The sequence below is a fragment of the Theobroma cacao genome, chromosome 5, assembly GCF_053813885.1.
Source record: "Theobroma cacao isolate CCN51 chromosome 5, ASM5381388v1, whole genome shotgun sequence".
In the NCBI taxonomy this organism is placed as follows: domain Eukaryota; kingdom Viridiplantae; phylum Streptophyta; class Magnoliopsida; order Malvales; family Malvaceae; genus Theobroma; species Theobroma cacao.
Genome location: NC_142643.1, coordinates 36,120,494 through 36,147,591, shown reverse-complemented (window position 1 = coordinate 36,147,591; position 27,098 = coordinate 36,120,494). Strand labels below are relative to the sequence as shown.

Genomic DNA, 27,098 nt, shown 5'->3' with positions numbered 1-27,098 from the left:
TAATTAATTAATCCATCCAAAGAGCAAACTGGCTGATTCATCTAGGATGTTTACTTTACAGACTCACAACTTAAGGAAAGTGAAACAAGAAAAGCACGAATTACTGCAGTAATATTACAAGTCAACTAACAATATTGGAAAAATTACCAAGGCAAAGCAAATTAATTAGATCGAAGAAGCTAAAGAAAAGTTGAGACGCTTTATCTGACTACAAACAAAAAGGAAACAACCTTTTTACTTTACTGCATGGCTTACTTTCTTTATGAATGGCCCCCTAAGACAGACAGGGTTGATTGCTTTTCCCAGTGAAATCCACAGCTGATAGGATTTGACCCTTCACCAACCACACTGAACCCCTAATGGAAACCCACAGTAAATGCACCCTCTCTTTATCTGCTCCCTCATCTACCCTATATTCTCATTTTAACGCCTTGAAAATATTTCCCCATAAATAATAAGCCTAGTCAACTACTTCGTGAATTAACACCCTGGTCTTTATTAATGTATTAATGTATTAATGAAATATTAATGCATATGTAACTTTATCTTATTTATTAATTTATAAAATCAAGTACATATCATGATCTCAATTTTTTTTTCAACTATTATCCTTTTTACATTGGGTCTCATGCTCTTTTTGGGTCTTCATCTGGAAGATGATTGCACTTAATTTTCAGTGGGTTTTGAGGTTAGGTTTCATGCATTTTTGCATTTCTTCAACTGAAAATTTGACATAGTTGATATAATATTTTTTTTGGAGATGATGTTGTTTCCAAATCTATTCGCTTGTAATCTATATATAACTTGACTTAATAGAGAAAAATCTTGAAAAGCAGGAACATTTTTGTTAATACCAGTTTCAAAATATATTTTTTAAAAAAATTATCAAACCAATTGTAGTTAGCATATATTTATAGTTTGATAGCCAGGTATAGTTCGTAGTTTATGGTTTATATAGTTCGAAAAGGAAGTTATGCTAGTTAAGTACCAAATTGCAAAGGAAGATACGACAATGGCCAAACGACGGCCAACGCTGTAAATGTCTGACGGTTAAACAGACAAGTAAAAATGGAAGACTGACATATCAGTTTCATACATGCCTAAATGTGAGCAAGCAGAGAATATACGTTGTCTACATATGAACGTGTCGTCAAGATGAAATAACAACAGTAAAAAATGGAAAAGTAAAAACATTATAGAACTGAATCAAACATAAACATATGATAAAATTGAAAAGTAATTAACCAAAGAAGAAACAAAGAAATTAATCAAATAAAAAAAAATTTTGAATGAGAACATAAACCCAATACATGCACTTTAGACCACGCATAGGCGGAGTCAATGTTTTTATCATGTAAGTAGAGACACAGCCAAATGAAACGCTTGCATATAGATACTATGGCAGTAAAAATATGAGAGCAAAAGAGAAGAAGATTGACCAATCAGAGTCCATAACTAGAGGGAATTGAATCACAAGATTGCAGCTCCCATTACTGTAACAGTACACAGATTCCTTATCCATGTAAGCTCTATCTGATACAAGTAACTTGTATGTGAACGTCTGCATTGTGAGTTTGTGATTGTTAAAATATTCAATTACTAAACTCCTGTCCTGCATTCATGCATGTACAAGTGACATGGAAAATTTTTCCCGTTCATGAGAATTTAGTCGGGGCAAGTCAAAAAGAGAACAAAAAAATCAGAGCTGAAAACAGGAAAGTCGACAAGGAGTCAATGTCAAACCTGGAAACGAAAAACGAAAATATAATTCATGGTAGAATAGTTGTTCTCGTGAGTAAGCATTAGAGTAGAGTCACGACAACCCAAGACTGAGACGACCAGACAAAAGTCCCTACAAATACAAAGGATAAAGTAAGCAATTGGAATGCCTACAATTACTTTTTCTTTTGTTCTTAATAAAAATCATTGAAAAGAGGGAAAAAAACGTAAGAAATATATTGTTGTGTTGTCGCCGTCTATGGACAACTTTGCATGCTAAGGGAGTTAAAGCTCTTGAAGGGGAAGAATCAAATAAAAAATATGAGGTTGTGATGTTAGGATAATTCTTGAGGAAAGCGACACCCGGTTTTGCCGCTGAAAATATTCCTAATAAGTGGGGTTGGCAAATTCATCAGAATTCAGGGAATATACGATGAGAGTTTTATCATTCTAAGTTCTAACCATGGATATCATATCTTTGAAATGATTCCTCATCCGTTTTCTGGCTCACTCTTGATGTAAATTCAATTAATCATGAAATTTAGGTGAATATCAACACAAATATTGTCTTGTTTAAATCCCAATTTGACGTGGAATTCGCTTCATTTGTTGTTTGGGTCATTTTACTGAATAAATAATAAGTAAATAAAAGGGGCAGGGTACTGTTATCTATGTAAATATCACATAATCATCGCCTTATCTATCAATTGACAGATTTCGTGCCTTTCCAAAACGATTGATAGATTCCATGACTCCCATGAAAGGCAATGAACATATTAATAATGTGTATTTATAAGTGCTTAAACAAATAATCTCCTCTTCTTTTCTTTTTTTCTTTTTTTTTTTTTTTTTTTGCATAGAAAGGGTACATTTACTCAAACATAGAATTCTTATGTACTTAAACTTTTATCATTTCAATTAAGACTAAAATATTTTTTAACTACATTGGAACATTAAACTTAATAATTAATATATAAACAAGTCCGAATCTTTTTATATATATTTGACTTAAAAGTAAAAGGCAATGAATTTAGAGGTGGTTAATTACGTCAACACATGGGTAATGATTTGATTTCTCAACGTCAGATGTTTTTACTTGTACACTTTTATTCCCCCCTTTGGCATAATCATGCTCAAACTCTCAAGATTTTGAAACATCAAGTGGGTGTTGGACACCAAAAAAGGCGTAAACCGATGGGCTGTGGTTGTAGTCCATTTGCCACCAATCGACTTGGTACCAAAACGGTGAAAATGTCAATAGAAATGGGTTTCAATTTTCTCTTTTTCGTTGCAAGTTGACTTTCGATAAAAAGTTTTGACTCTTTGAAAGCAAAAGTGCACAGTCATCATTTTGGCCCTTCTGCTCTCTGAGGTCAGCCCTAAAAGCATCCCAAGAAACTTCCTTACCAGCTAACCTCAAAACACAGGAAATCTAGTCGCCTGGCCCTGCCAGCAGGCCGGGGATGGCGTGCAGTCAAACCTCACATTCAACATTTTCAACGAATATTACTATTAGTATTGTTTTTTATTTAAAAAATTAAATATTTAGATACAAAGGACAACCAAATTTCACAAATATGTTGGTTTTAATATGGTTCTTGGTATTAGATTTGAAATTTTAACTTCAAACTTAAAAGATTCTAAGATCCCCTTTTAAATTCAGAAAAAAAAAAAAGGATTTGGGATTGTTAACCTTGTGTATTTGCTGATGTTATAGTGCCAATATGCAACAATTTCTATCATGTTTGTATGGGTTGGATGGAAAAGAAAAAGGGTTAGCCAAACAAAGGGGGAAAAAGGGTGAATCAGTTGTCAAGGATGAAGGGAATACTATGTATTAGTAGGGAATAACAACACACATTGATTTTTTTTGTTTTTTTACCCTCATATGAAAAGCCATGTTATATCATAATTTCATGGTTACCATGCCATTATTGAAAAAGAAGATCTGTATAAATCACAATCAATTGCAATGCTAAATTCCTTACTCATAATCATTCCTCAATATAAAGTAAATAGTATGTAATCAAGAGTGATAAAGAAGGAGAAGAAAATTTGTATACTTGCTACCTGCTCTTTTGGTACTGACTCGTCAACTCATCAAATTAACCATACATGCCTGCGAATCATGACGTTTGGTTGAGAAAATAAGCACTTGTTTTACCACATAATTTAATCAAATATTTCCAAACTGTTTCCTCTGCTTGATTGAGGCTCTCGATTAAGAATGTCAAACAATTGAAAGATGTGTTCAACCTTAAATATTCCATAAATCAATACCTAATTTAATTATTTATGAAGCATATGTATAGATATTAATAAAGGAAAAGTTATAGGCATGATCTCGTACCTCAAGAGTCGACTTTTTTTTTAAAGTACCAAGGGTAAGAAAGAGACAGAAGCATCCAAGGGCAAAAAATCTTTGTATTTTGTGGAAGAAAAAACACACAGGGAGAGTTATGGTTGTTTGTGCTTTGGTTGGTTGCAATATTCCCTAGATAAGGAGTCCTCCAAGTCCCAACAAAAGATTTTAAGGGAGCCCTTTTTGTCTTTGATGAAACAAACCAAAGCCATTATGTGGTGGATGGTGGTGAGTGAAAGTTGCTATTATCAATTTTTACTTATTGCAGTGAAGAAAGCTATGAGAACAATAATGTGTAGACATTCAATACCAACATTGCTTTCAGCAGACGGTGGGTCATTTCTTTGTTGATTTAATTTGCCTTCCATCATGCCATGTTCAACTTTTTGCTCTTTACATACAGGGTTTTCCTTTTGTTTTTTTTTTTGGCTTTCTTCCCTCATAGTTAATTAGTCAAACTATATTATTCTTTCATATCCTAAGAAAACAACAAGCTGCAAACAAACACCAAGAACACAACTATTAAAGAATTAAAACCTAACTATTTGAGAAGACAATAGATGAATTTATAATTGATCTAAATGCTCATATGACAGAAATAATGATATTTAAGCATACAAGTGTCCAGGGATTTCCATTTTAATAGAAAGGAATTTTGGTTCTCAAATGTGAGAGAACATGATTGTGGTAAGTCAAAAATCATTATACATACACAATTGTGTTCATTATTGTTGAATAATTGTAGTACAAAAAGAAAAAAACAATAGAGTTTGATAATTGAGGGGGTAAACGACCACCCATTCCCCTGAAAGAGACCTACTACATCCAGGATATATCCAGAGCAGCAGGTCGATGTCCACTTGAAGGCATTGCTTCATTTCATTTTTCCTGCTTTCTTCCACAATCTCCACCAGGGCCAGGGGGGACTGTTTTTCGAATTACCCCATCAAGTTACTAACTTCATGACCCAAAAGTCAAAAATAAAAGTGGACAGCCAAAGTTTGGTTTATACCAAATGAGGGCTGAAAGCATAATCTTCAACAAACATTGAGCAAGCATTTTGAAGCTCAAAGCATGATAGCTACTCATTACACAAAATATTTGCCCCCAAACAAAATGATTTGCCGCACAGTGTCAGGCAGCTTAAAACTTGTTACTTTTTTCTTTCTTGGGGTGCACTCACGAGCAAAAAGAAAAATCAACCATAGTGCTGACTGATAGTATTGTAGGAAGAGCATCCAATGAGATACCTAAATATATAGGGCCTAATATATATCCATTTGTTTATTGAATCTGGATCTAAACTGCATGAAATTATAAGCATCCCAAGTGATAATTAACAGCGAGAAATTAAAATGGCTTGCTTTTTTCTTTTTTCTTTTTTTTTTTAATTTTTTTTAAAAAATTCAAATTAAACTTTTAGAACATGACATGCATGCAACTTATATAACAAAAAAATTAACATTCTAACCCTTTGTGGGAGCAAAAGTTATCTACAAAGTGCTAATTGAAAGAAAAAAAATCACAAGATGTTATGTGAGAAAAATTAAAACCACAAAAGATATAAGTAGAGTTTATCTTTTTATTTACAAATGTAATTTTATATTTCATCCATCTTATTTTATTTCTTTCTTTTTTATTTTTTAAATATTATATAAAATTTCAAACAATATTTTTAAAAAGTTTAAAATTCAAAATTTATAAATATTATTTTTAAAAATTTATAAATATTTTTTATTTTGTCAAAAATAAATTCCTTAGAACAAGCAAATCAACGAAGGAGAAAAATTATATGAGATGAAGGGAGTAAAAAAAACACTCTCTTCTCCTTTCCCTCAAAAGGAAAAATCCTGAATCTAAGAAGGATCACGTGAGTAACATCCAGTGCGATAGATTTTAGGCTTTATTTGGTAAGGTTAAAAAAAATATGAAAACATGAAAAATTAGGAGAGGAGAAAAGTAAAAATACATTATAGTCAACTTTTTATTAAAGATTGCAAAAAATAATTTTTCTTTTAATCTTTGGTAGAGTTGAAAAATGAAAGAAAAAAATAATTATATTGTTACACTATTATATCTTTTGTAAGTTCAAATAAAAAGATAAAATCTATGCGTAACACTTAATTAATACCACTCCTACTTTCTCTCCCCTAATATTTTCAATTTCTCACAGTTTATTTTGTGAATAAGTATGAAAAATGATAGTTTCTCCTATTTTCTTTCCTTACTTTTCTCTCCTACAAAACAATAGTGAAAATCAATTTCTTCTCATTCTTTCATCCACCCAATTTTCCCTCATACCAGACAATAGAGGAAATCATTTTCTGTTCAAGTTTTTCATCCATCCACCCACTCTTTCACTCTTAAGAGATTGAAACTAATTTGATTTGGCCCCAAACTTGAGTCGTATGAGTTTGACACGTTCCTGGATGTTCATTCCCCTCCTACCTCAATATTATTTTCACATAAATTAAGACCAAAATTAGATTTCAGATATTTTATTTATAAAGTTTTAAAGTCTTTTTTAAACTTAAAACAGTAAGTCTTAGTTAAAAAAATCATTTTATAATTATTGGTGTTAACTGTGCTTTTTTATATACATAAGAACTTAAAAGCATGGAAAATCAATTTAGAATAAAGAAGAGAAATAAGACTATTTTACACATTCAACGATAGAGAAGATGGCACAATTTTGAAATATCCCAAAAATGGCAAATAGATAGAAAAAATGAATTGAAGAAAAATTAAAAAGTTACAACAATCATACCTGGACTGACTGCAATTTATTTGGTAATTTTTAAATTTTTCTGATATTCAAATTTTTATCTAAAAGTAGACTTTTAACAGTTTTAACTTGAAAAAAAAAAAACAAAAGTCTTTTAAAATCAATCAAAAACTAGAACTAGCACTTTCAGCAAAGCGGAAAAACTTTTTGTTATTGAAATTAAAAAAGGAGAAAAAATTATAGGCATCTTAAGTAGCACAAATACTCCATTTATCCGTGCTACTAGCAAGACATGCATACCAAGCACAAAGAAGCATTACAAGGTGATCATATTGATGTCCATCAAACCAGCACAAATAAAGACTTACAAACAGGGGCGAACGTAATGCCAACCAATCGACAAGGAATATAGAGTTCCTTACACTGCAATGATGTCCTCCCTATCATGGACTTGACCATTAGATCAATCAAGGGGACACTCTAAGCAGACGAGCAGAGCCAACTTACATACACCTTCACTATGATGACCTGAGGACAGGGGTAGAGGGAGAAGCACCATATTTCATTACACAATCTTCACTTTCATCCTGGACTCTCAGATTTTATCAAGCTTCTCAGCCCTGACTACAGGGTTGGCTTTAGCAATAGCATCACGAGCAGCAGTCCGGTAATCAAAAGGACAGTCATGTTTATCGGAGTAACGATGGGCTGCACAGAAGAGGTTTCCACACCTGCAATTGAATCCTGTCAAACCAACACGCTTACGGCATGTGGTACACCTATTGGGACCCTCTTTAATCTTCATCCCTCCAAAAGTCATTCTGGATGGATCAATAGATGGTTCTGCTGAGCCATTCTTCGACTCAAAAATTCCAGATTGTACATCCAAAGCAGCAGCTAGAGTTGGTTCCTTCCCATTCCCACTAGAGCTGCCATTCACAATGCTTCCAATGGATGATGCTGCAAGTTGCACCTGTTCCTGCTTCAGGATCATTGCCTTATGACACTTGGAGCACATATTCATAGTCGCTGCACTTCCAAAAAAGCCACAGTTGTTGACACACAAGATGGGGCCTTCTGGAGCTTGGCACCCTGTCTCATCATGAGACTCCATCTTCTCTAATCTCCTGCATGGGAAACCACCTTCCTATCAATAACCCAAATAAAAAGGAGGAAAAAGATAACAGTGCAGAAGGACCACAAGTGATTCAACTTATAAGATGGATATCAATAAATGTGAGATGGAAACAAGCATGCCAATTTATGCACCTAGAGGACATGTGCACTCACTAAGCATGTAAATTATCATATTGCTCAATAAGAACTAGCACCTAAGACCAATTATCACCATCACCATTCATGAATCAACATTATATCACGCACCATGACATTAATATCATTGCTAATTGTGGGGACCTTTGGTGGTGCAGATGACCAATTTATTTACAATGGAGCCCTTAAAGAGACAATACTGAATCAGCTGACAACAATTCCAATATAAGAGTCAGCTGACACTACTACCAATCAAGGGCAAGAGTGATGAAATGAACAGGTATGAGCAGCAAATAAAGATGTCTGAACATTAATATTGCAAAAAGCTAAGGGAGTGGGAGGAACAGAGCACATCATGAAGCTGCCAATACCAATAACACATACATATGTCTAATATGCAGCATTCTTATAACAGTTATATCAGGATAGCATGCTGCTGCTTCAGGGAACACAGGCTTCCTATTGACCACAAGTTCCAAAATAAATAACCCACAACCTCACAACCATATCCATTATATCTATATTATGCTGAACAACCAGTGTATTGGGTGCGGATTGGCTCTCAGTCCCACCCAATCACAGAATCAGAAACATATTTTCCACGGTAAAAAAGGCAATAATTTGCCAAATCACAAAAGAGAAAATTAGTTCGTTTCATGCAGAATTAAGCTAGGGGCTCTCCCTCTTTATCTTCCATATAAAAAATTATCACAAGACTCATCATTTAAACGCTTAACGTTTGTCTCACAATTAAGCATATAATTTATGGCAGCATAAAGCTCATAAGTAAAAGATATGAAATGATCTTAATTGACACTTAAAATTCTTAACATGCCAAGACGCACAGCGTACAAGTTTCCCGTTTTCCTTTAAAAATTAAAAAAGAAAAAAAAAAGGGCTCAAAATATTCACCAAAAACCCTAAACACCCAATTGACCCCAAAACTTTCCCAGCAAAAATCAATTACAATCAGACCAAAAAACCCTAAATTATCACTAAAAAAAACTAATCGAAGAATTCAACTTCAAAAAAAAAAAAACAAAGAAAACCTTAATCAAGAAAGCCTCTTACCTGAAATTCTAATTTGGCCGATCTTGTCTGACAAAATCGAACCAGGCGGTTCCTGTCTCCTGCAAATTAAATACACCCACAAAACTCAATTTTAACATAAAATTAATAAAACCTAATCCCTCTCCTCAGTTCTATATCAACCAAACTAACAAAAAAAATAGCAAAATTTTATCATCAAAAGAGACAAAAAGGGCAACAAAGAAAAAAAGGAAACCCTTACCTTAATCGAAGAGATTTATGTCTGATAATGGTAGAAATGGAGAAGAGAAAGAGAGAGAAATTATGGGGTATGATTTTTTTTTTTTCGGATTTTAAAACTTTGCCTCTTACCTTTTTCCTCTTATTTAAAAGACCACACTACTTTTTCGCTGCCAACGAACGCTTTCCACTGAGTCGGTGACGCTTGACTCATTGCCATTGGAAAAGGTTATATTTACTGTTATGCCCTTGATTGTATATTACGTGGCTATTATTTATTGGTTTAGGAAGCAAGGGGACCTGTTGGGAGTTTTGAGATTAATCCGGCGAGTTGGGTCTGCCAGAGCCCAAATTGCTTTCTACTTGGGTTGATCGGGCCATATTTTCAAAATTCAAACTTGTGCTTTCCTGATCAGTTAAGTCATATAATTTATTATTAAAATATTATAACAGCATAATATTTAAAAAATTTTAAATAAATTTTTATATTTTTATTGAATTCAATCATACTCTTATATTTTTATTTTAAGTTAAATAAATTTTTATATTTTTATTTTAAATCAAACAAACTCTTATGACTAATGACTAATTTAGTTAAAATGTCATTTATCATTTTATATCAAGTTACGTTGATATGGTATGCTGACATATCATAATTTATGATAGTGTGTTATGTTGACATATTATAATTAATGATGATGTAACATATTAATTTGGTATGATAATATTACCATGTGACATTTTTTACTCTCTGTATGTTATGTGAATATAAAATAACAAATGGTATTGTAATTTATGGTAATTAGTCAAGTATTAGTTATAAAGATTTATTTGATCCAAAATAAAAGTATAGAAGCTTGATTAAACGCAATAAAAGAATAAAGACTTATTTGAATTTTTCTTAATAGTTTAGAGATTTATTTGAACATTATACCTATTATAAATATGATATATTAATATTTAAAAATAAAAATTATTTATTAATAAAATAATATTTTTGATAAAAAATAATACTTTTTAGTTGAACTGAGTTTGACCTAAAAGGTCAAAATACCTATCAAGTCCTTGTACTCATGTATTTTATTCAATTTAATCCATGTACTCAAAATTAATACAATTTAATCTAAATACTTAAAATCGAAGTAATTTAGTCTCTTAATTTTAAAAATTGCTCTAATTTAGTCCATCATCCTAACAATATCTAATTTTATCATTAAAAGTGATGACGTTAGTATTAACATGACATTTTTTGTGAAGTGGCACCACCATGATAACGTGATAGTGCCACATGACACTAACGTAATGATATGGTAGTGCTATGTGGCATTGACGTGCTGGCGTGGCACTGATATATTGATGTGTCAGTGCCACATGATAATGCTAACGTGGTAAGATGAGAAAAAATTTTAAAAAAATTTGTGCCACTTCAGAATAAGTAAATTAAACAAAAATGTATAGTATAAGAACTAAATTGAACACAATTGAGATATTTAAGGACTAAATTAAAATAAAATTTAAAAATATAAATTTTTGAGTAGATGTTACATATAATTATTAATAAGTTAAATGTTTAAATGTAAAAGATTTATGGTGTTAAAAAATATGTATATATAAATATTTTCTTACTTGATTATTTGATTTTAGAATATGTACATTTTATTTATCTTCTTTGCAAAAATTAAGTTTAAATTCCTTTTTTATAAAAAAATTGGTTAAAATACCCATAACATAAAGTTCTTGTACTCATTCATTTTGTCCAATTTAGTTTTTATACTCAAAATTGAAGCAATTTAGTTCGTTGATTTCAGAAATTACTCCAATTTAGTCTAGCCCCTTAATGGCATGCAATTTTTTCGTTAGAGGTGATGATGTCAACTTTGATATAATGCTTTTGGTGACGTAGTAGTGCCATGTGGCACTGGCATGATGATATGACAATACTACGTGTTATTGACATGATAATGTAATAATGTTAACGTGACACTGACATGCTGACATATCGGTGTCATGTGGCAATGTTGACAAGGTAGATCGAAAATATAAAAGAAATCTATGTCACATTTTGAAGACCAAATTGAACAAAAATGTATAAATATAATGATTAAATTGAACAAAATTGAGGTGTTAAGGGACTAAATTAAAAGAAAATATTTAAAAAATATAAATCTTTGAGTAAATGATACATATACTTATTAATAAGTCAAATGTTTAAGTGTAAAATATTTATGATGTTACAATATATATAAATATTTTCTTAATTATTTGATTTCAATGTAAGTTCATTAATTTATCTTCTTTACAAAAATTAAGTTTGAATTCCCCTTTTATAAAAAAAAATTCTAAAATTTTATCTTGGATATATTCTTATAGAAAAACAACATCCTATTTACACAAAACTCTTAAAACACTCAAAATTAGGGTTTCATTTTCACAATTATAAAAGATAATAGCTACTTTTCTCCTTGGTCACCCTTTAGTTTTCTTCTTCTTTCTTTGTTTTCATTTGTTTTTCTCATTAAAAGTTTAATTCATTGATTAATTGCTACAATTAATGTAATGATGGTAGATTTACATTTCTCGATTCTAATTTGGATTTTTTTTCTTAAATTCTTTAATAACATCGTTTGTGTGTGTCTTAACCTCATTGTTCTTAATTTTTGTTTTTTTAGTTTTTTTCCTTTTTAGCGATAACTATAAAAATAATTCCTCATTTTAACTTGTTCAATTTAGGCATAACAGACGTCATATTACACCTATAAAATCTGAGCTACCCCATCCTTTTAATTTTTTGTTTATTTTTTATATTTTTATTTTGTTTAATATTTCAGATTACATTTTTTAAGTTGAAATTTCTTAAATTAAAAACTATATATATGGTTGATAGAGTTAAATATAATTGTAAATATTTATACAATTTTATTTTGTATTTAAGAATTTTCTGTAGATCCAAATTAATAATTTAAATTTAATAGAATTTGATTGTAGTTTTTGAACATAAATAAAATCATTTTATAAGAAACTTAGAGTAAATTTAAATAAAAGGTAAATTATGTAAAGATTGAATAATTTCAAAAGAATAGGTATTTGTAAATTGTGGAAGTTGTAACTAAATCAACTTATTGTAACAATTTAAATTCAACTTAAGTTAAAAGCTAAGTTAAATTAGAATATAAATTTTAAATTTTAAATTTTTATACTGTTATAAATAGAAGAGCAAAAGAATTTATTTAATCTTTTTATATTATTTTATTTCAACATAATGCAATTTATTCATCCCTTTTAAGTATGAATATTTTTTTAAAATATTAGAATTTTTTTTATCATAGGGGAATTCAAATGTAATTTTAACAAAGATGATAAATTACATATTCTAAAATCAAATAATCAAGCAAAAAATATTTATATATATATTTTAACACTTAAACATTTAACTTATAAATAATTATATGTATCATCTACTTAAAAATTTATATTTTTTAAATATATATTTTTTAATTTAGTCTCTAAAAACTTTAATTTTTTTTAATTTATTTCATATATTATATATTTTTGTTCAATTTAATCCTCATAACATGACATAAAATTTTTTTAAATTTTTTTCTCAACTTGCCATGTTAGTATTATCACATGACATTGTCACGTCAACATATCAATACCATATCAATACCACATGATATTACCATATCATCAAATCATCATGTTAGTGTTATATCATTAAAAGTGTTACATCAATATCGTCAATGTTGACATCATCATTTTTAATAATAAAATTAGATGTCATTAAAAAAAATTAAATAAAAATAGCTTTTAAAATTAAAAAATTAAATTATTTAATTTTTGAATACAACTAAATTAGATAAAATTCATGCGTATAAACGGCGCCGATACAGTGTTCTCAACACAATATGATGAAGTTTTAGCGTAGGTCAGTCCACAGCAGATCCTCGACCGGCGGGAAAACGGGCAATGCAAAGACCGAAATGGCGGGAAGGAATCAAAGCCCCAAACCTCCACTATAAAGGAAGAAACGACATCTTCCACTCAAAATTTCCTTCTGCCTGCCTTAGAAACCAACAAAAAAAAAAAAAACCCCTATATTTTCTTGTATTGGAAAAAAAACTCGGAAAATTTGTTAATTAATTTGGGCTAAAATGGGAAAGAAAAAGAAATCTAGGGTTTCACGCGATGAAGAAGAGGACGAAGTGGTGCAAGAAGAAGAGGAAAATCACTCTTCTTCAGATGATAAGAGCTTATATGAGGTATTTCTAATTCTTTTTTTTTATTTGAAATTTGATTTTAGATTTGGAATTTAGGGTTTATGGGTTGTTTTTTTACCTATGAAGAGTTCTTTTTTTTTTTTTTTAATTTCTAGAAAATTTGTTAATAAATTGATGTTGCGTTGGGTTTAGATTGGAAATTAGGGTCATGGGTTTAAAATTGTAATTTTTTGTACGATTTGTTTAACATTTTTTGTACGATTTGTTTAACATTTTATGTTAGAAAAGAAATGCAATGAAATGGTCAAAGAAAATTAAGGAATTTAAAGTGAAATTTGACATTTGTTTTAAGGTTTAATGTGACAACTGCTCCAAATATTATCATTTTTTCATTCCAACATAATTATTAGGTTCTTTGGTGGTTTATATATTGACATTTGCATTGGAAATTTGAGCAGCGCATGCCTAATAACAACCAATTATTTGTAGGTTCTTGGTGTTGAAAAGACAGCCTCTCAGCAAGAGATTAAGAAGGCATACTATAAATTGGCCTTGAGACTACATCCTGATAAAAATCCTGGTGATGAGGTAAAAGCTGAAGTTAAGTTGTGTCTTGACGTTAGGTTTCGTTTGCTGTTTGTTTGTGGTATTTTTTGTGGAAGAAGATGAGGGTAAATTTGGTTCCTTTTGATCTACTTGTAATACATTATATTATTTCTACAGGAAGCTAAAGAGAAATTTCAGCAATTGCAAAAGGTTATATCCATTCTTGGTGATGCGGAGAAACGGGCACTCTATGACCAAACTGGTTGCATTGATGATGCTGTGAGTGCTACAAAAACGTTTACCTCTCAAGTTTTTCTCTTTTAAGTAAATATAGATCAGGGCTACTCAAAGCTCCTAGGATATTAACTTTTCTGTTTCTTCTCACCATTGATGTGAAAATATGTCTCTTAGGCTTTTTATTGTTACTCATGCAGTTCATTTTAATTGGTGCATTTATCAAATTTATTACCTTACTAACAGCTCATTACCTAACTTGTCTCTGTTTATTTTATTGATCAGGACCTTGCAGGGGATGTTGTTCAGGATCTGAAAGATTTTTTCAGGGCTATGTACAAAAAGGTTAAACATTTGTTGACTCCTTTTCCCTCCATGTCATTATATGCTTTGGCTTTCCATTCTGTTAGTTCTTAATGGTTTGAATCAATTTAAGGTCACTGAGGCTGATATTGAAGAGTTTGAAGCAAACTATAGGGGATCTGATTCAGAGAAGAAAGATTTGATTGACCTTTATAAGAAGTGCAAGGGCAATATGAATAAGTGAGGGACGCGATTTGCTTTTCTTTCCTTCTTTAGGCGTGCCAGATTAATTCTGATCCCTCCCCCCCCCTTTCCCCTTGACAGGCTCTTCTGTTCGATGCTTTGTTCAGATCCTAAGCTTGATTCACACCGTTTCAAGGATATGCTTGATGAGGCAATAGCTGCTGGTGAGGCTTTCTTCCAGCTTTTGGTTAGACAAGCTGGCTTAGAAGTTTTCTGTTCTAGAAGTAAAATGAAAGTCTTGCATCTGTTTCTTACCTGGTTTTCAATTTAAAAATGGATCCTCTATTGTGAGATCTTTACCGTTGATTCCTTGCTGTGCTTATAATGGTGCTGCTAAGCAAGTTTTTATTTCAAGAAATGATAATCAATGCATGGATTGCAGTTAATAGATGTTTTGCAGTTTAAGAATGGATGAGCTAGATTGATTATTCCACTCTAGTGTCGTAAATGATCAAAATTAGGAACTAGATTGAGTTTTCCTCTGTAGTGTCCTAAATTACCAAAATGGGGATAATTTTGAGGCCTGTTAGATTCTTACATCAACTCGATTCCATTTCATAGCTATTTTTTGCAGTTTAAGAATGGATGAGTAAGATTGATTATTCCTCTGTAGTGTCCTAAATTACCAAAATTAGGATGGGGACAATCTTGAGGTCTTTTAAATCTTACAGTGATAATTTTGATGTATGATTTTTCCTTGATATTAACTCTTCTTTTTTTTCTTTTTGTGTAGGAGAATTCAAAGAAACCAAAGCCTACCAGAAATGGGCAAAGAAAATTTCTCAAATCAAGCCACCTACCAGTCCCTTGAGGAGGAAGAGGAAGTGAGTTTTGTCCTGGGGTCTTTTCTATAGATTGTTAAGATATTTTATCTTAGTCACTTGTGATGTAAAAATATTTGCCTTTTTTTGGTCATTTAACAGATCGAATAAACAGCCAGAGGCAGATCTATTTGCAATTATATCTGAGCGCCGAAGTGAAAGGAAAGACCGGTTTGATTCCATGTTTTCATCACTGATCTCCAAATATGGGGGTAATGCAGATTCTGAACCTACTGAAGAAGAATTTGAAGCTGCACAGAGGAAAGTTGAAAGCCGTAAGGCCTCCAGCAAATCAAAGCGGAAGTGACATTGCATCTTACCTAGATTTTATTCTAGGATTGTTTCTGTAAAAATTTGGATTTGGTGAGAATTCTACAAAATTCAACTTGTCTTAATTATCTAAAAGCGAACAAATCGCCTATCGAAAGAAACATGAAAGTTGCCGTTGTTCTAGTTAAAAATGATGACAGCATCATTTTCATTTGTCTTGAGTTATCTGCTTGTTGATGAAAGGTTTTGGATGCAGTTATATTATATGCCTACTTTGATTATAAAACACAACCCGGTTGTTACGAAACCTACCTGGTATCCAGTTGGTGAGTTATGATAAAGCCTATTCCCCACCACCATCATCATGTGCTATAACAGCAATGACTGGTTGGGTAATGATGATTAATTAGTAGCTATTTAAAAGTTGGATTTGTAGAGAACCGGTGGTTAGGAGATGTCTTTCTTAGCAGGATGGAAGCAGCTTGAACTCATCAATAGGAGATGATATTTTTTATATCATTGACTTAAACTTGGATGGTTTCTGATCTACTTCAAGAGTGGTAGCAAGAGCAACTGGAAGATTCTTCAACGGCCAAACATGGGCACCATGAATTTGAAACGTTTAATGGCCAAATACTGAAGGATCTGGCTGTTGCCCCCGAGTTCAAAACGTGTGGAAAAGGGCTTCGAATGTGCTCCAACTTGTTTATAGCGAGGAGCAAGGAATGGTCTCCACTCTCCACCTCCAGTTGTGGCAAGGAATGGCTTGTGAAAATGTTTGATTCATAGCAAGAAAAACTCGGTGCCGGGGAAAGTGGCTAGCTTAGAATGGAAAAAATTGTTTCATTGAAATTCAAAGTATAGTAGAGAAATGGGCCATTGTCCCCTCTTCCAAAAGCTTTCTAGGTTTTCTGGTGTGGATTAGGCGACCCCTTTGGAGTCTCTCCATGCAGCTGAATTTTGCCTTTGGTGTTCAATTTGGATCCGAGAACAGTACAATGTTTACACCCAACTTTTGTTAACATTGCGAATCAGCATAATAATGATTACTACCTATTGAAAAACCTTGGCAAAATGAGCTATAGCCCTAATCAATAGTGACATGATACCTCATTGTTTTGACACAAAAGCTAAGTTAAGATGAGGCATTTGTATTTGTTTAACTGGGTTGTGCTGTCTCTTAGATTAAGCAACAAGATAGCTGCTGTATTAGCTCCAGACAAGGAGAAGCTTTACGGGATTGATGATTCCATTTCCTCCCCAACATTTTTACATTACCACCAAAATGATTATACCCAAATTAATGATTAATATTTTCATATGTTAAAGGTGCACATTATGAAATTCTTTTTAAGTCTTTTAAAAAAGTTTAAGCTAATCCATCGATGTGCCTAAAGCCAACCAATAAATAAACCTAAAATCCAGTGGTGCTCATCACTCATCACACACATACAAAAACCAAAAAAGCCCAAAAAGACCAAAAACACCCCCTTGATTGAAACATTCTGGAACATTCAAAAACTCTAAATAGGATTTTAATTTTTTTTTTGTCATTTTTTTTTAAAGATGGTGACATCTCAACTAGAACGCTGGGAAACAAAACATTCCCTGGTTTTATTTTTGTGTGTGTTATGTAAGTGATCTCTCATGAATCTGCAAATGCAAGCAAAGCCTTTGCCTTTTACTTTGGTCTTCCCACATCTTACCCTGTTATCTTTCATTCTCTCTCTCTTTCCTTGTCATTTCCTTTTGGTAGAATTATTATTATTATTATTATTAATTTATAATCAAGTTAATCAACTTTCTAATTAAGTTATTACTAGTATTATTTGGACTTCTGTGTTAGCTAATTACTTGACTTTGTCCTTCCTCCTCTTTTCTTCCCCACCTCATTAATTTGGTAAGTAAGTCATCAACTTTTTAATTTTTTTAATTATCTTATTAAGTGTTGGATGTTGCTTTTACTTGAGTTTGTCCATCCACTTCTATCTCTTTCTCTCTCTCTCTCTCTCTCTCTCTCTCTCTCTCTCTCACTTATATTCCACTGTGATATCATCATTTGTCAAATTTAGCTTTACTCAACTTTGTGTGTTTCTCTTTTACCTATAAGATCATAACATTTTCTTGGAGAGCTTCAATTGTCTCAAAGGTTTGATCTTTTTCAACTATTTTACTCTGTATTTAACTTCTCGCCTATCTCTTTCTGGGTTTTTGTTTGCCTTTTATGCAAATCTTCTTTCTCTTCCTTCTTTGCCTTTGCATCAAATTTTGGAATTTGTCTTTTTTCTCGCTTTTAAACTTGTTTTAGCTGGGATTTCAAAAATGAGTTGTTACTTTTGTTGATCAATTAAAGATTGGATCTTTCGTTTTTGGTCTTTTGAAGGTCTCCATGGAGAGTGATAATGGTGATGTCAAGTCCAAGATGGAAGACTATGAAGTTATAGAACAGATTGGAAGAGGAGCTTTTGGAGCTGCTTTTCTTGTTCTGCATAAACTTGAGAAAAAGAAGTAAGAATTTTCTCCATATTTTGTTTCTTCTTGTCAACTTGTATGTTTCTCAATTACCTGGATCTTTTAGAGGAACATACAATAGAAAAGAATTTGGAAATGGTATAAGTTTCATTTTTTCCCAAGAGAAATGATTGTTCCAAGAAATAAATTTCCATGTGATTGTTAATGTTTAGGATTGTTGTTTGTTTTGTTATCCCAATAATGGATTTCTGGAATGCAAAAATCAAGATTTCGGTGATTGGTTATGCAGCAAAGACTATATTCTGAATATGTGGCCTTTATTTCACAAGTGTAGCTGTCGGCATGGTTCCTCGTCTTTTAGCAATTTTTGACTTTAGCTATCAGATAGTTGATATCTTTTATTTTTCTTACTCTGTTAGGTATGTGTTGAAGAAGATTCGCCTGGCCAAGCAAACTGAGAAGTTTAAGCGTACAGCGCACCAAGAGGTCACTTTCTTGAAATATTTTCTATTTAATTAAGGATTAAGTTGTGGTGAAAGTTGCATAAATGATTCCTTAGTGAATTAGGATTTAAATATTTTCATGTTGATTATCCACATTGGTTTTTCTTGGCCTCTAACTGTCTCATCTATCCTCTTGGTCATAAAATTAGGTGAATTAGTTAAATTTCATTTTCAGTATCTTTCTTAGTTTTCTGATTTTATATGGTTGAACAAATTTCTGATTTTAAAAATCTTGATTTAAGAAAAGTTTTGGTTATGGGTGGCTATGTTTTGTTCAACAATCAATCTTTTTATTCATGTGATGATCTAGGTTGCGTACCTTTATCTGCCCAATGGGATGCTCTATAACCTGAGTTCCCCTGTTGCCATTTTCTATCCTTCAGTGCCTCTCTGAAGGCTGTGATCTTTATATTTTCTTTTTGGGCGAGTCCTAGTTTTATTTAGAAAAACTATATATATATATATATATATATATTATAACAAACTATGCACGCATACACAAAACACACCTGGAAACTGAAGACAAGCAGTGGAATCACAAACAACTGGACAGTTGGAAACAGTCGGAAAATATGTTCATGCTGCTATGACCATCCACTTGTGCCATTTTCCCCCATAACCTTATTTGTCCATTGAGAAAATCAGTTAGTGTGTTTAGTTTGGGGCAGAAAGGGAGACAATCATTGATCTAGTTGAGGGTATCTTCTCTTACTTTATTTGGTTCAAATGTTAATCTCAAATATTCAGTAATCTCATGTATTGCAATCAAATATATATCTTCAAAAGTTGTGAATAGCCTTCTCATTTGAACATTTTGGGTCTGAAGATTTCCTACTTTATTGAGAAAAAGGTTTGTTATAGTTAGTGACAAAAATGCCTAAATTTATACAAAATTAAAAAAGATTCTTGAAATTACTAGTAAAATTGATGCCAAAATAAGATACCAATGATGTCTAGATAGCTTATTTTTTGATGTCTCATAAAATTTTCATATCTCAAACCAAAAATGCCCTTAATTCATTTCTAGGCAGTTCACGTTTGAGATTGTGTGTCTCAATATGTGCTTTCTTGCATTGCAGATGGAATTGATTGCAAAATTGAATAATCCATATATTGTTGAGTACAAAGATGCTTGGGTTGACAAGGTGAAAGGGTTATATCACTATTTTAGATTTACATTGGATATGACAGAGTTGCTGCACAATATTATTATTTGTATTGTTAAGACCATGACTGACTCTTCATTAACTTGTTAATTTGTCTTCATGCTTCTTAGGGAAACAGCATATGCATCGTAACTGGCTACTGTGAAGGAGGGGACATGTAAGTTACCACCATAAAGAATTGTTGGGTTTTTCTGGATCAGATTTTGATGGAATATTTAAGAGCTTCAATCATCTTGAACACATTATGGGAATTTTTATGCTCATGACTGCATTTTTATACATTTTGGTCTTTCTATGTGTGCGAAAAAAACTTAATTTTTGAGAAGAATAGGATTTTCTAGTCATTTGTAGATGTAAGTAACATTATTTATCTTGCCAGTTTGGTTAAGAAGTAATTAAACAGCTGCATATGCTTCAAATTTTCGATCTTTCAACAGAAGCAGTCAATGATGAAAAGAATAAATATCTCATCACTAAAGTTAAATGAGTAGGATTTTATGGTCAGCTGTAATGTATGTATTATTGGTCATCAGCTTTATTCGGATTACAATGTAATTAAATAACAGATTGGTATTGCAGCAAGAAAATAAATTTTGCAAATTCATCTGATGCTTATAAATGACTAATTGGGGCACTTAAAATTTTTGTTGAATCAGGGCTGAGCTTATTAAGAAGGCCAGAGGTATGCACTTTCCTGAGGAGGTAATGCAATACTACTGCAGTTGAACTACTTATATGCACCTGATAGAGATGGTATTAACCCTCTTATTTGTTTTTTTTTTTTGGCTCCCTAGAAAATCTGCAAATGGATGACTCAATTGTTGTTGGCTGTGGACTACTTGCACTCTAACCGTGTTCTTCATAGGGATCTGAAGGTACTTCTTCTATATTCATCCCTATAGTGAAGAAAAGCTCATAAATGATAATGCTATACTAACTTTTATTTAATCTCAGTGTTCCAACATATTCCTTACGAAGGACAATGACATCAGGCTTGGTATGTAGGCAAAAGGATTACTGTAAAATTACTCATGTTCTTTGTCAGGTTTGGCCTCCTTTTTGATGTCTTCTAAGATATGTATGTGTTGTATGGACTGTACAGGTGACTTTGGACTTGCAAAATTACTTAACACCGAAGACCTTGCTTCCTCGGTATGGACTTGTGTTGATCTTTTCCCATTTTATGAAATTTTCTTAGAATATTTTCCTTAAAAGACCGTTGACTCCTGAAACTTAGGCTGTCTTAGATCTCCTTCAGTGCAGCAAGCTTTCAGTTGCAAGCACTTCTAATTTATTTCTGATTAGAGTAATGGCTTAGTACCTTTGGTTATAGAATTTTTCAAAACTAGTTTTTGGGGTTTCACTCCAATTCTTTTCTATGCTCTACATATTCTCAATAGGTTGTTGGCACACCCAACTATATGTGTCCTGAGCTCCTGGCAGATATACCTTATGGCTATAAGTCTGATATATGGTCACTTGGTAAGACATTCAAAGCATGATTTCAAGATACCTAAATCTGTTCATACCTTTAACTAGGACTGACATAAATTTATTATTCCAGGCTGCTGTATGTTTGGGATTGCTGCACATCAACCAGCATTTAGAGCTCCTGTGAGTTTTTTAATACAAGCAATATGTACAATGCCTCAGTATCATTTAACTACCAGCAAGTTGTCTGTAATTTGCATTGCTATTAGATTCTTTAGCGAACTAAATCATTGACAACTCAACAGGATATGGCTGGACTTATTAGCAAAATCAACAGATCCTCCATTTCTCCTCTCCCAATTCTATATTCCTCCACACTGTAAGCATCTTCTTCCAACTGATTCCAAATATCAGTTGTTTCTTGATGACCAATTTTATCCATATAATCAATCTAGGACGTGTTTGCTTAACATCAGTAATTAATGTTATTTCATTTCTTTTCAAAAAATCTTATGTTAGTAAAAAATGAAATGACTACATGTTTCAGGAAACAGATTATCAAGAGTATGCTAAGGAAGAACCCAGAGCACAGACCAACTGTGAGTTCAAGTGACCCCTTATTTAGCTTTCTAGTTTTAAACACTACTATCCATACTGATCCCAGAGCATTCGAATATCTTAGGCTGCTGAACTCTTAAGGCACCCACATTTGCAGCCTTATCTCCTTCGTTGCAGAAACCCATCTTCTGTTTATCTTCCAATAAAGCCCACAAACAGCCCAAAGGAGATGACACCTAGGAAATCATTGTCCAGCAAACCTGGCAGTGGAAAGGACAGGGGGGTTCAACATGCTGGGGTATCAAATGGGCAAGGAAATATACATGCATTGCAGAGCTTTGCTGATGTACAACTAAGCAGTTCTCCTAGTTGTGAGAAGCCAACATCCACAGCTAGTACAGAAGACAACCTTGTCACTAAGAGGGTTGATCCTACTAGCTGCACTGTCGAAATATCCAACTCTATCAGTGATTCCAAAGACATGTCCACTGATTCTGAAGTGAGTGTTAGCAATGGAGACAAACAGGCTCACTATAACTTAATTCCTCAAAAGGATGCTGACGTGCAGTCACCCTCAGAGACGGCATTCAATTTTCAGCATGATGAAAAAGAAGAACCCACTTCTGAGCACACTCAAAACTTGCCAGAAGCTGATATCAAGTCTGTAAGCAGAAAAGAGGAGACTTTTTGTGACATGCAGGTTCTAGAAGAAGCAGCAAAAGAGGTTCTTGACATGCAGATTCTTGGTAGATCAGGGGATTCCAGTAAACTGACAGTCTCCAGTATAAGCTGTGATGATAAAAATGGGTTCCCTGATGATGGAAGTTCTTCATCTACTGTTTATGAAACTGATGTAGAACGAAGATGCTCTTCGAATAAAACAAGTAGTCCTAAAGCAAAAACAGAAGGTGCCGACACGAGCTACTTGTCATCAGAAAGTAATGGTGTGCTTCCATGTAAAAATGAAGCAGGGGCAACATCAGACAATAATACTTGCTCCTTTCAAACAGAAAAAGAGGGTGCCCGACCGATTAACCTATCACCAAGTGATGTGTCGTTGCTGAGTAGACTTACAGCCTTAAGTGGTGATGAGATTAGGAGTGTGTGGGAGAATCCAAGTCAGCAAAGGGCGGATGCTCTGGAGTCGCTGCTTGAGCTATGTGCCCGGCTTCTTAAGCAAGACAAACTTGATGAGCTTGCTGGTGTGCTACGACCATTTGGGGAAGAAGTTGTCTCATCAAGAGAAACAGCAATTTGGTTAACGAAGAGCCTCATGTCTGCCCAAAAATGCGATTGGCAATAATTTATTCATAATGTGAGAAAATGGGTTTTGTTTTGTTTTTGTTTTTGTTTTATAAAAGTGTTTAATCCGAGTGGTTTGCTTGAAGAGAAGAAACTCAAGAAACGAATATATATTATGCAGATTGTTGGCTCACGGGTGGTTTTGATGGAAATAATGAAGACATCTTAGTACTCTCAAGTGATCTAATTAAACTCGTCCCTTTGATTAGAAAAGCAGCTAAAATTTTAAAGAGAATTAAACTTCAAATTGTAGCTGGATGATAATTTTGTAGAAGAAAAACTTCATCTAATTACAAAGGATCACATGTTTTTTGAAAATTAGTCAATTAAATATTTAGAAAAAAAAAACCAAATTTTGGAGCGTCACATGGATGTAATGATATTATTTAATTCAATTATATAATTAATTTTTTGATTAATTTAAGATAAATACACAGGATTTGATGAATTAAATATCAAAAACTCATTTTGGTCATCAAATTCACTAAGTTATCCAACTTATTTCTAATAAGTTAAGATAATTTAAAAATAAAACATCCATATTTGGCTAATTAAATCTTAAAGACTTATATTTGGTCAATCAAAATTCATTTATAGTCATTTAATTTATTTTTAAATAATTTAGAAATAAAATCTAAATCCGGTCAATCAAAATTCAAAGGCTAATAGTTTTGTCAATCAAAATCTATCTAAGAATCATTTATTTCTATTTAAATTAAAATAATTTAGAGTAAAATCAAACGATATTAAATTTTTATGGGGTTCTCGTCTAGCCTTATAAATATAATACTCTTATGATTCATTTGATACACAATGTAGAAGAAAATTTTGAAGATTCAATGCTTCTCCAAAGTCTCAAGAATCAAGTTCTGAAAAATTAAAAAAATTAAAAAAAAAAACGGATATTAGGCTTCAAGATTTTTCAAGAAGTTGCTCTTCGATTTTGTTCTTAAAAAAAAAAAAAGAGAAATTTCTATTTGGTCAAGATAAAAATCAAGTTGAAAGTGTTACTCATGCTTCTTACACTTATGCAAAATCATACTTTCAAAGAATAAATCATAGTTTCAAAGAGTTGATGGAATGAGATGCTTGAGAATTTTCAATCACCAAAGTTCTAACAATTTGAACATACAAGAAATTCTTGCTAACATGTTGCACACTTTGTGTGGACTTAAAATGTCACGACCCGGAACTCCCATCGAGCCCGTGACAACGACCGCGACGTCCCGATAAGCACTAATTACCCTGAATGCCGATCGAAACCTCGAAAGGCTTAGCATCAGCTTCTGCATCTCCCCAGTGAGCGACAGTTATTAAATCTCACATTTTAAAAAAAATCATAAGTCATTTCCAAATCAAAACAATAAAATATTACTTTCTGGCTCACAGGGGCATTTTCGTCATTTTTCTTCGAAAATACCGAAACTCACCAAAAACATGGTGTAAAAGTTAAATATATTCATACATATTTTAAATTAAATAACTGAAGAATAAAATTTCTTTTACAGTGACACGTGGGCCCCCAACTGACTAAGAAAATGTAGGGTTACGAACCCTTACTTTCTAAGATGCAACTTTGAGATTAATTTTCGTCTTAATCAACTATCAACAAATTGTCCTGAGCCTGAAAAATGGATAGGAAGAAGGGGTGAGATTATAAAATCTCAGTGAGTAGACAGACATCATCAAAATAATCTAAAGTCGAGTGATAGGAGACAATTAAAATAATTCATCCCAACCCATATAAATAATTGGATTTCATCCAATTACTCAACATGGCTTATGCACTTTTAAAAAACTTGGCCCTTGCCAAAAATCCATTCTTGGGGATACCCCGCGAAGGCATCTTACTGAGATCGCCAAGGCTAGGGCTGTGCAAACGGGTAGTTCGGTTAATTCGGTTACTGGATATCCAGTAACCGAATTAACCGAACTCCTATATAAAACTAACCGAAACCGAACCGAAGTAAAAAACTAACCGAACTAACTGAAATCGAACGAACTCGGTTAGTTCGGTTCTGTTACCAAAAACCGAACTTAATAATTTTTTTTTTTACAAATCAAAAAATTAAATGTTATTTACTCTATTTCGACACCTCTTTACTCCCAAATGAGGCTTGTGTGACAAAATATATGAAACAAAGGTACAGTCAACTTTAATGGAGACACAAAAATATACACAAAAATGTCCAGTATCCCAAAAGTTCCTACAACTCCCCTGAATATATTCAAGAAATAGAGCAAGAAATATCCCACAGCAGCACAACTATAACAAAAAATCAGGGAAAGATGCTGCACTTTTACAACAATTCAGATATGCAAAACGAAAAAAAAACTTGCATCATTTCGATCCTTATAAATTTCAACATAGTAGAAAAGCAAAAGATCCAACAACAACAAGAACATCCAACAACTAACAACTACCATTACTGTCATGATAATTAAACATACAAAACAACAACAGAGGGGGGTTCAGATGGAAGGAAAGATGCAGGAGACAAGAGTGGTGCAACAAAGGGAAGTGCAATGGCAGGTGCTTGGGTTGGATTTTTAACAGCAACCTAAAATATAAAATTCAAGAATAAAGACTATCAATAAAGACTATCAATAAAGGCTAACTTTTTCATGAATACAATAATATAAAATTGTTAATTTGATAAATATTTAGGAGTATATTTATCAAGTACTAAACCTTACTTGATTACCTTAAAGATTATCAAGTACATTGTCCACTGTAATCTTTGACAACTCTACAATACATAAACAAGAATGTAAGAAATAAAACAATAACATATTAACAATTGAAATAGCAAAAATGAAATGATGATATAAATAAAATACTTACCTTCATCAACTTTCTCAAGCTCTGCCAAATCATTCTCAGTGTCATGAAGATAATAGAAAGGTCCACGTAGCCAATCCTGAGCACAAATAAGAGCTTGCACCATCTTAGGCATTAAAGAACTCCTATATGCATCAAGCACATGACCACCGGTGCTAAAAGCTGATTCCGAAGCAACTGTGGATGGAGGAATCGCTAATACATCACGAGCTAGTAGGGCAAGAGTAGGATACCTATGACTATTGAGTTTCCACCAAATGAGAACATCAAAGTCATCATTATCGATTGCATCAGGTTCATTTAAACTCAAATACTTCTCCAATTCCGACTTATCCTCTTCCCTACCAATTGCAATCTTATATCTCTTAAATTCATTCAAAAGAACAACACTAGCACTAGAGTCAACATCATCATTAAATTCTAAAATTTGGCTCACTTGGGATTGGCTATTGTCACCAACTTTCTCAAGAGGAGGTTGTACATTTTTCTGGTATTCAACAAGCAACTCTTCCATTGTTTTCTTCAAGCTCACACAAATCGATAAAGCTTGCTCATTCGAATACATTTTCCTCAAACAAAACTCCACAAATACAAGTTTCTTCCTTGGATCAAGAACAGAGGCAACATAAAGCAGCTTATTCATTTTTTCTATATTTCCCCAATACTTATCAAATTTCTCTTTCATTTTCTTTGCCATTGTTTGCAACTCAACATCAGGATGCCTTTGTCTATCTCTCAAAATGCAATAAATACCACAAATATCATCAAGAAAAATATTAATAGTGGCATAAGAAGTACCTGAAACTTTTACTGTGAGTGTGTAAAAATGTTTCAAGAAAAGAT

At 32.5% G+C, this 27,098-nt stretch overlaps 4 protein-coding genes and 1 non-coding gene across 9 annotated transcripts; 3 read left to right on the top strand and 2 right to left on the bottom strand.

The window, feature by feature from the left end:
• Positions 1–7,118: 7,118 nt before the first annotated feature.
• LOC18599036 (zinc finger A20 and AN1 domain-containing stress-associated protein 8-like) lies at positions 7,119–9,508 on the bottom strand. Its single transcript, XM_007028827.3, has 3 exons — positions 9,370–9,508; positions 9,150–9,208; positions 7,119–7,933 (listed from the first exon to the last, which is right to left on the bottom strand). Exon 3 carries the CDS (start codon positions 7,918–7,920, stop codon positions 7,402–7,404), a length of 519 nt encoding a protein of 172 aa, XP_007028889.3. The 5' UTR covers positions 7,921–7,933; positions 9,150–9,208; positions 9,370–9,508; the 3' UTR covers positions 7,119–7,401.
• A 2,517-nt stretch (positions 9,509–12,025) lies between these two features.
• LOC148762825 (small nucleolar RNA snoR8a) lies at positions 12,026–12,118 on the top strand. Its single transcript, XR_016026858.1, has one exon. It is a non-coding gene; the product is annotated as a small nucleolar RNA snoR8a (small nucleolar RNA).
• A 1,118-nt stretch (positions 12,119–13,236) lies between these two features.
• Positions 13,237–16,202, top strand: LOC18599035 (chaperone protein dnaJ 6). The gene is made up of 8 exons (XM_018121130.2): positions 13,237–13,606; positions 14,054–14,152; positions 14,288–14,389; positions 14,630–14,689; positions 14,781–14,887; positions 14,972–15,054; positions 15,624–15,714; positions 15,814–16,202. Exons 1-8 carry the CDS (start codon positions 13,499–13,501, stop codon positions 16,016–16,018), a joined length of 855 nt encoding a protein of 284 aa, XP_017976619.2. The 5' UTR covers positions 13,237–13,498; the 3' UTR covers positions 16,019–16,202.
• Positions 16,203–17,861: 1,659 nt separating this feature from the next.
• On the top strand, positions 17,862–23,605 carry LOC18599034 (serine/threonine-protein kinase Nek6). Of its 5 annotated transcripts, none has more exons than XM_018121113.2 (14): positions 17,862–17,881; positions 18,365–18,489; positions 18,873–18,939; positions 20,036–20,101; positions 20,233–20,279; positions 20,779–20,824; positions 20,917–20,997; positions 21,077–21,119; positions 21,225–21,274; positions 21,523–21,604; positions 21,687–21,736; positions 21,859–21,932; positions 22,101–22,152; positions 22,236–23,605. In XM_018121113.2, exons 2-14 carry the CDS (start codon positions 18,371–18,373, stop codon positions 23,412–23,414), a joined length of 1,956 nt encoding a protein of 651 aa, XP_017976602.2. In that variant the 5' UTR covers positions 17,862–17,881; positions 18,365–18,370; the 3' UTR covers positions 23,415–23,605. The 5 variants fall into 5 exon arrangements, with proteins under 5 accessions (XP_017976602.2, XP_088662438.1, XP_017976600.2 ...); XM_018121111.2 differs by lacking the exon at positions 17,862–17,881 and adding an exon at positions 17,975–18,130; XM_018121112.2 differs by lacking the exon at positions 17,862–17,881 and adding an exon at positions 18,140–18,158.
• Positions 23,606–26,119: 2,514 nt separating this feature from the next.
• On the bottom strand, positions 26,120–27,058 carry LOC148762824 (zinc finger BED domain-containing protein RICESLEEPER 2-like). The gene is made up of 2 exons (XM_088806894.1): positions 26,259–27,058; positions 26,120–26,163 (listed from the first exon to the last, which is right to left on the bottom strand). Exons 1-2 carry the CDS (start codon positions 26,950–26,952, stop codon positions 26,120–26,122), a joined length of 738 nt encoding a protein of 245 aa, XP_088663020.1. The 5' UTR covers positions 26,953–27,058.
• Between the last annotated feature and the right edge of the window lie 40 nt (positions 27,059–27,098).

Bases quoted from the DNA above. Each gene is read 5' to 3' on its own strand.
- LOC18599034 (XM_018121113.2), top strand. From the start codon at position 18,371: ATGGAGAGTGATAATGGTGATGTCAAGTCCAAGATGGAAGACTATGAA. The intron at 18,490-18,872 runs GTAAGAATTTTC...TTACTCTGTTAG, and splicing joins CATAAACTTGAGAAAAAGAA to GTATGTGTTGAAGAAGATTC. The intron at 22,153-22,235 runs GTGAGTTCAAGT...CGAATATCTTAG, and splicing joins ACCCAGAGCACAGACCAACT to GCTGCTGAACTCTTAAGGCA.
- LOC18599035 (XM_018121130.2), top strand. From the start codon at position 13,499: ATGGGAAAGAAAAAGAAATCTAGGGTTTCACGCGATGAAGAAGAGGAC. The intron at 14,888-14,971 runs GTGAGGGACGCG...TCCCCTTGACAG, and splicing joins TGCAAGGGCAATATGAATAA to GCTCTTCTGTTCGATGCTTT. The intron at 15,055-15,623 runs GTGAGGCTTTCT...CTTTTTGTGTAG, and splicing joins TGATGAGGCAATAGCTGCTG to GAGAATTCAAAGAAACCAAA.
- LOC18599036 (XM_007028827.3), bottom strand. From the start codon at position 7,920: ATGGAGTCTCATGATGAGACAGGGTGCCAAGCTCCAGAAGGCCCCATC.
- LOC148762824 (XM_088806894.1), bottom strand. From the start codon at position 26,952: ATGGCAAAGAAAATGAAAGAGAAATTTGATAAGTATTGGGGAAATATA. The intron at 26,164-26,258 runs GTAAGTATTTTA...TATGTATTGTAG, and splicing joins GCTTGAGAAAGTTGATGAAG to AGTTGTCAAAGATTACAGTG.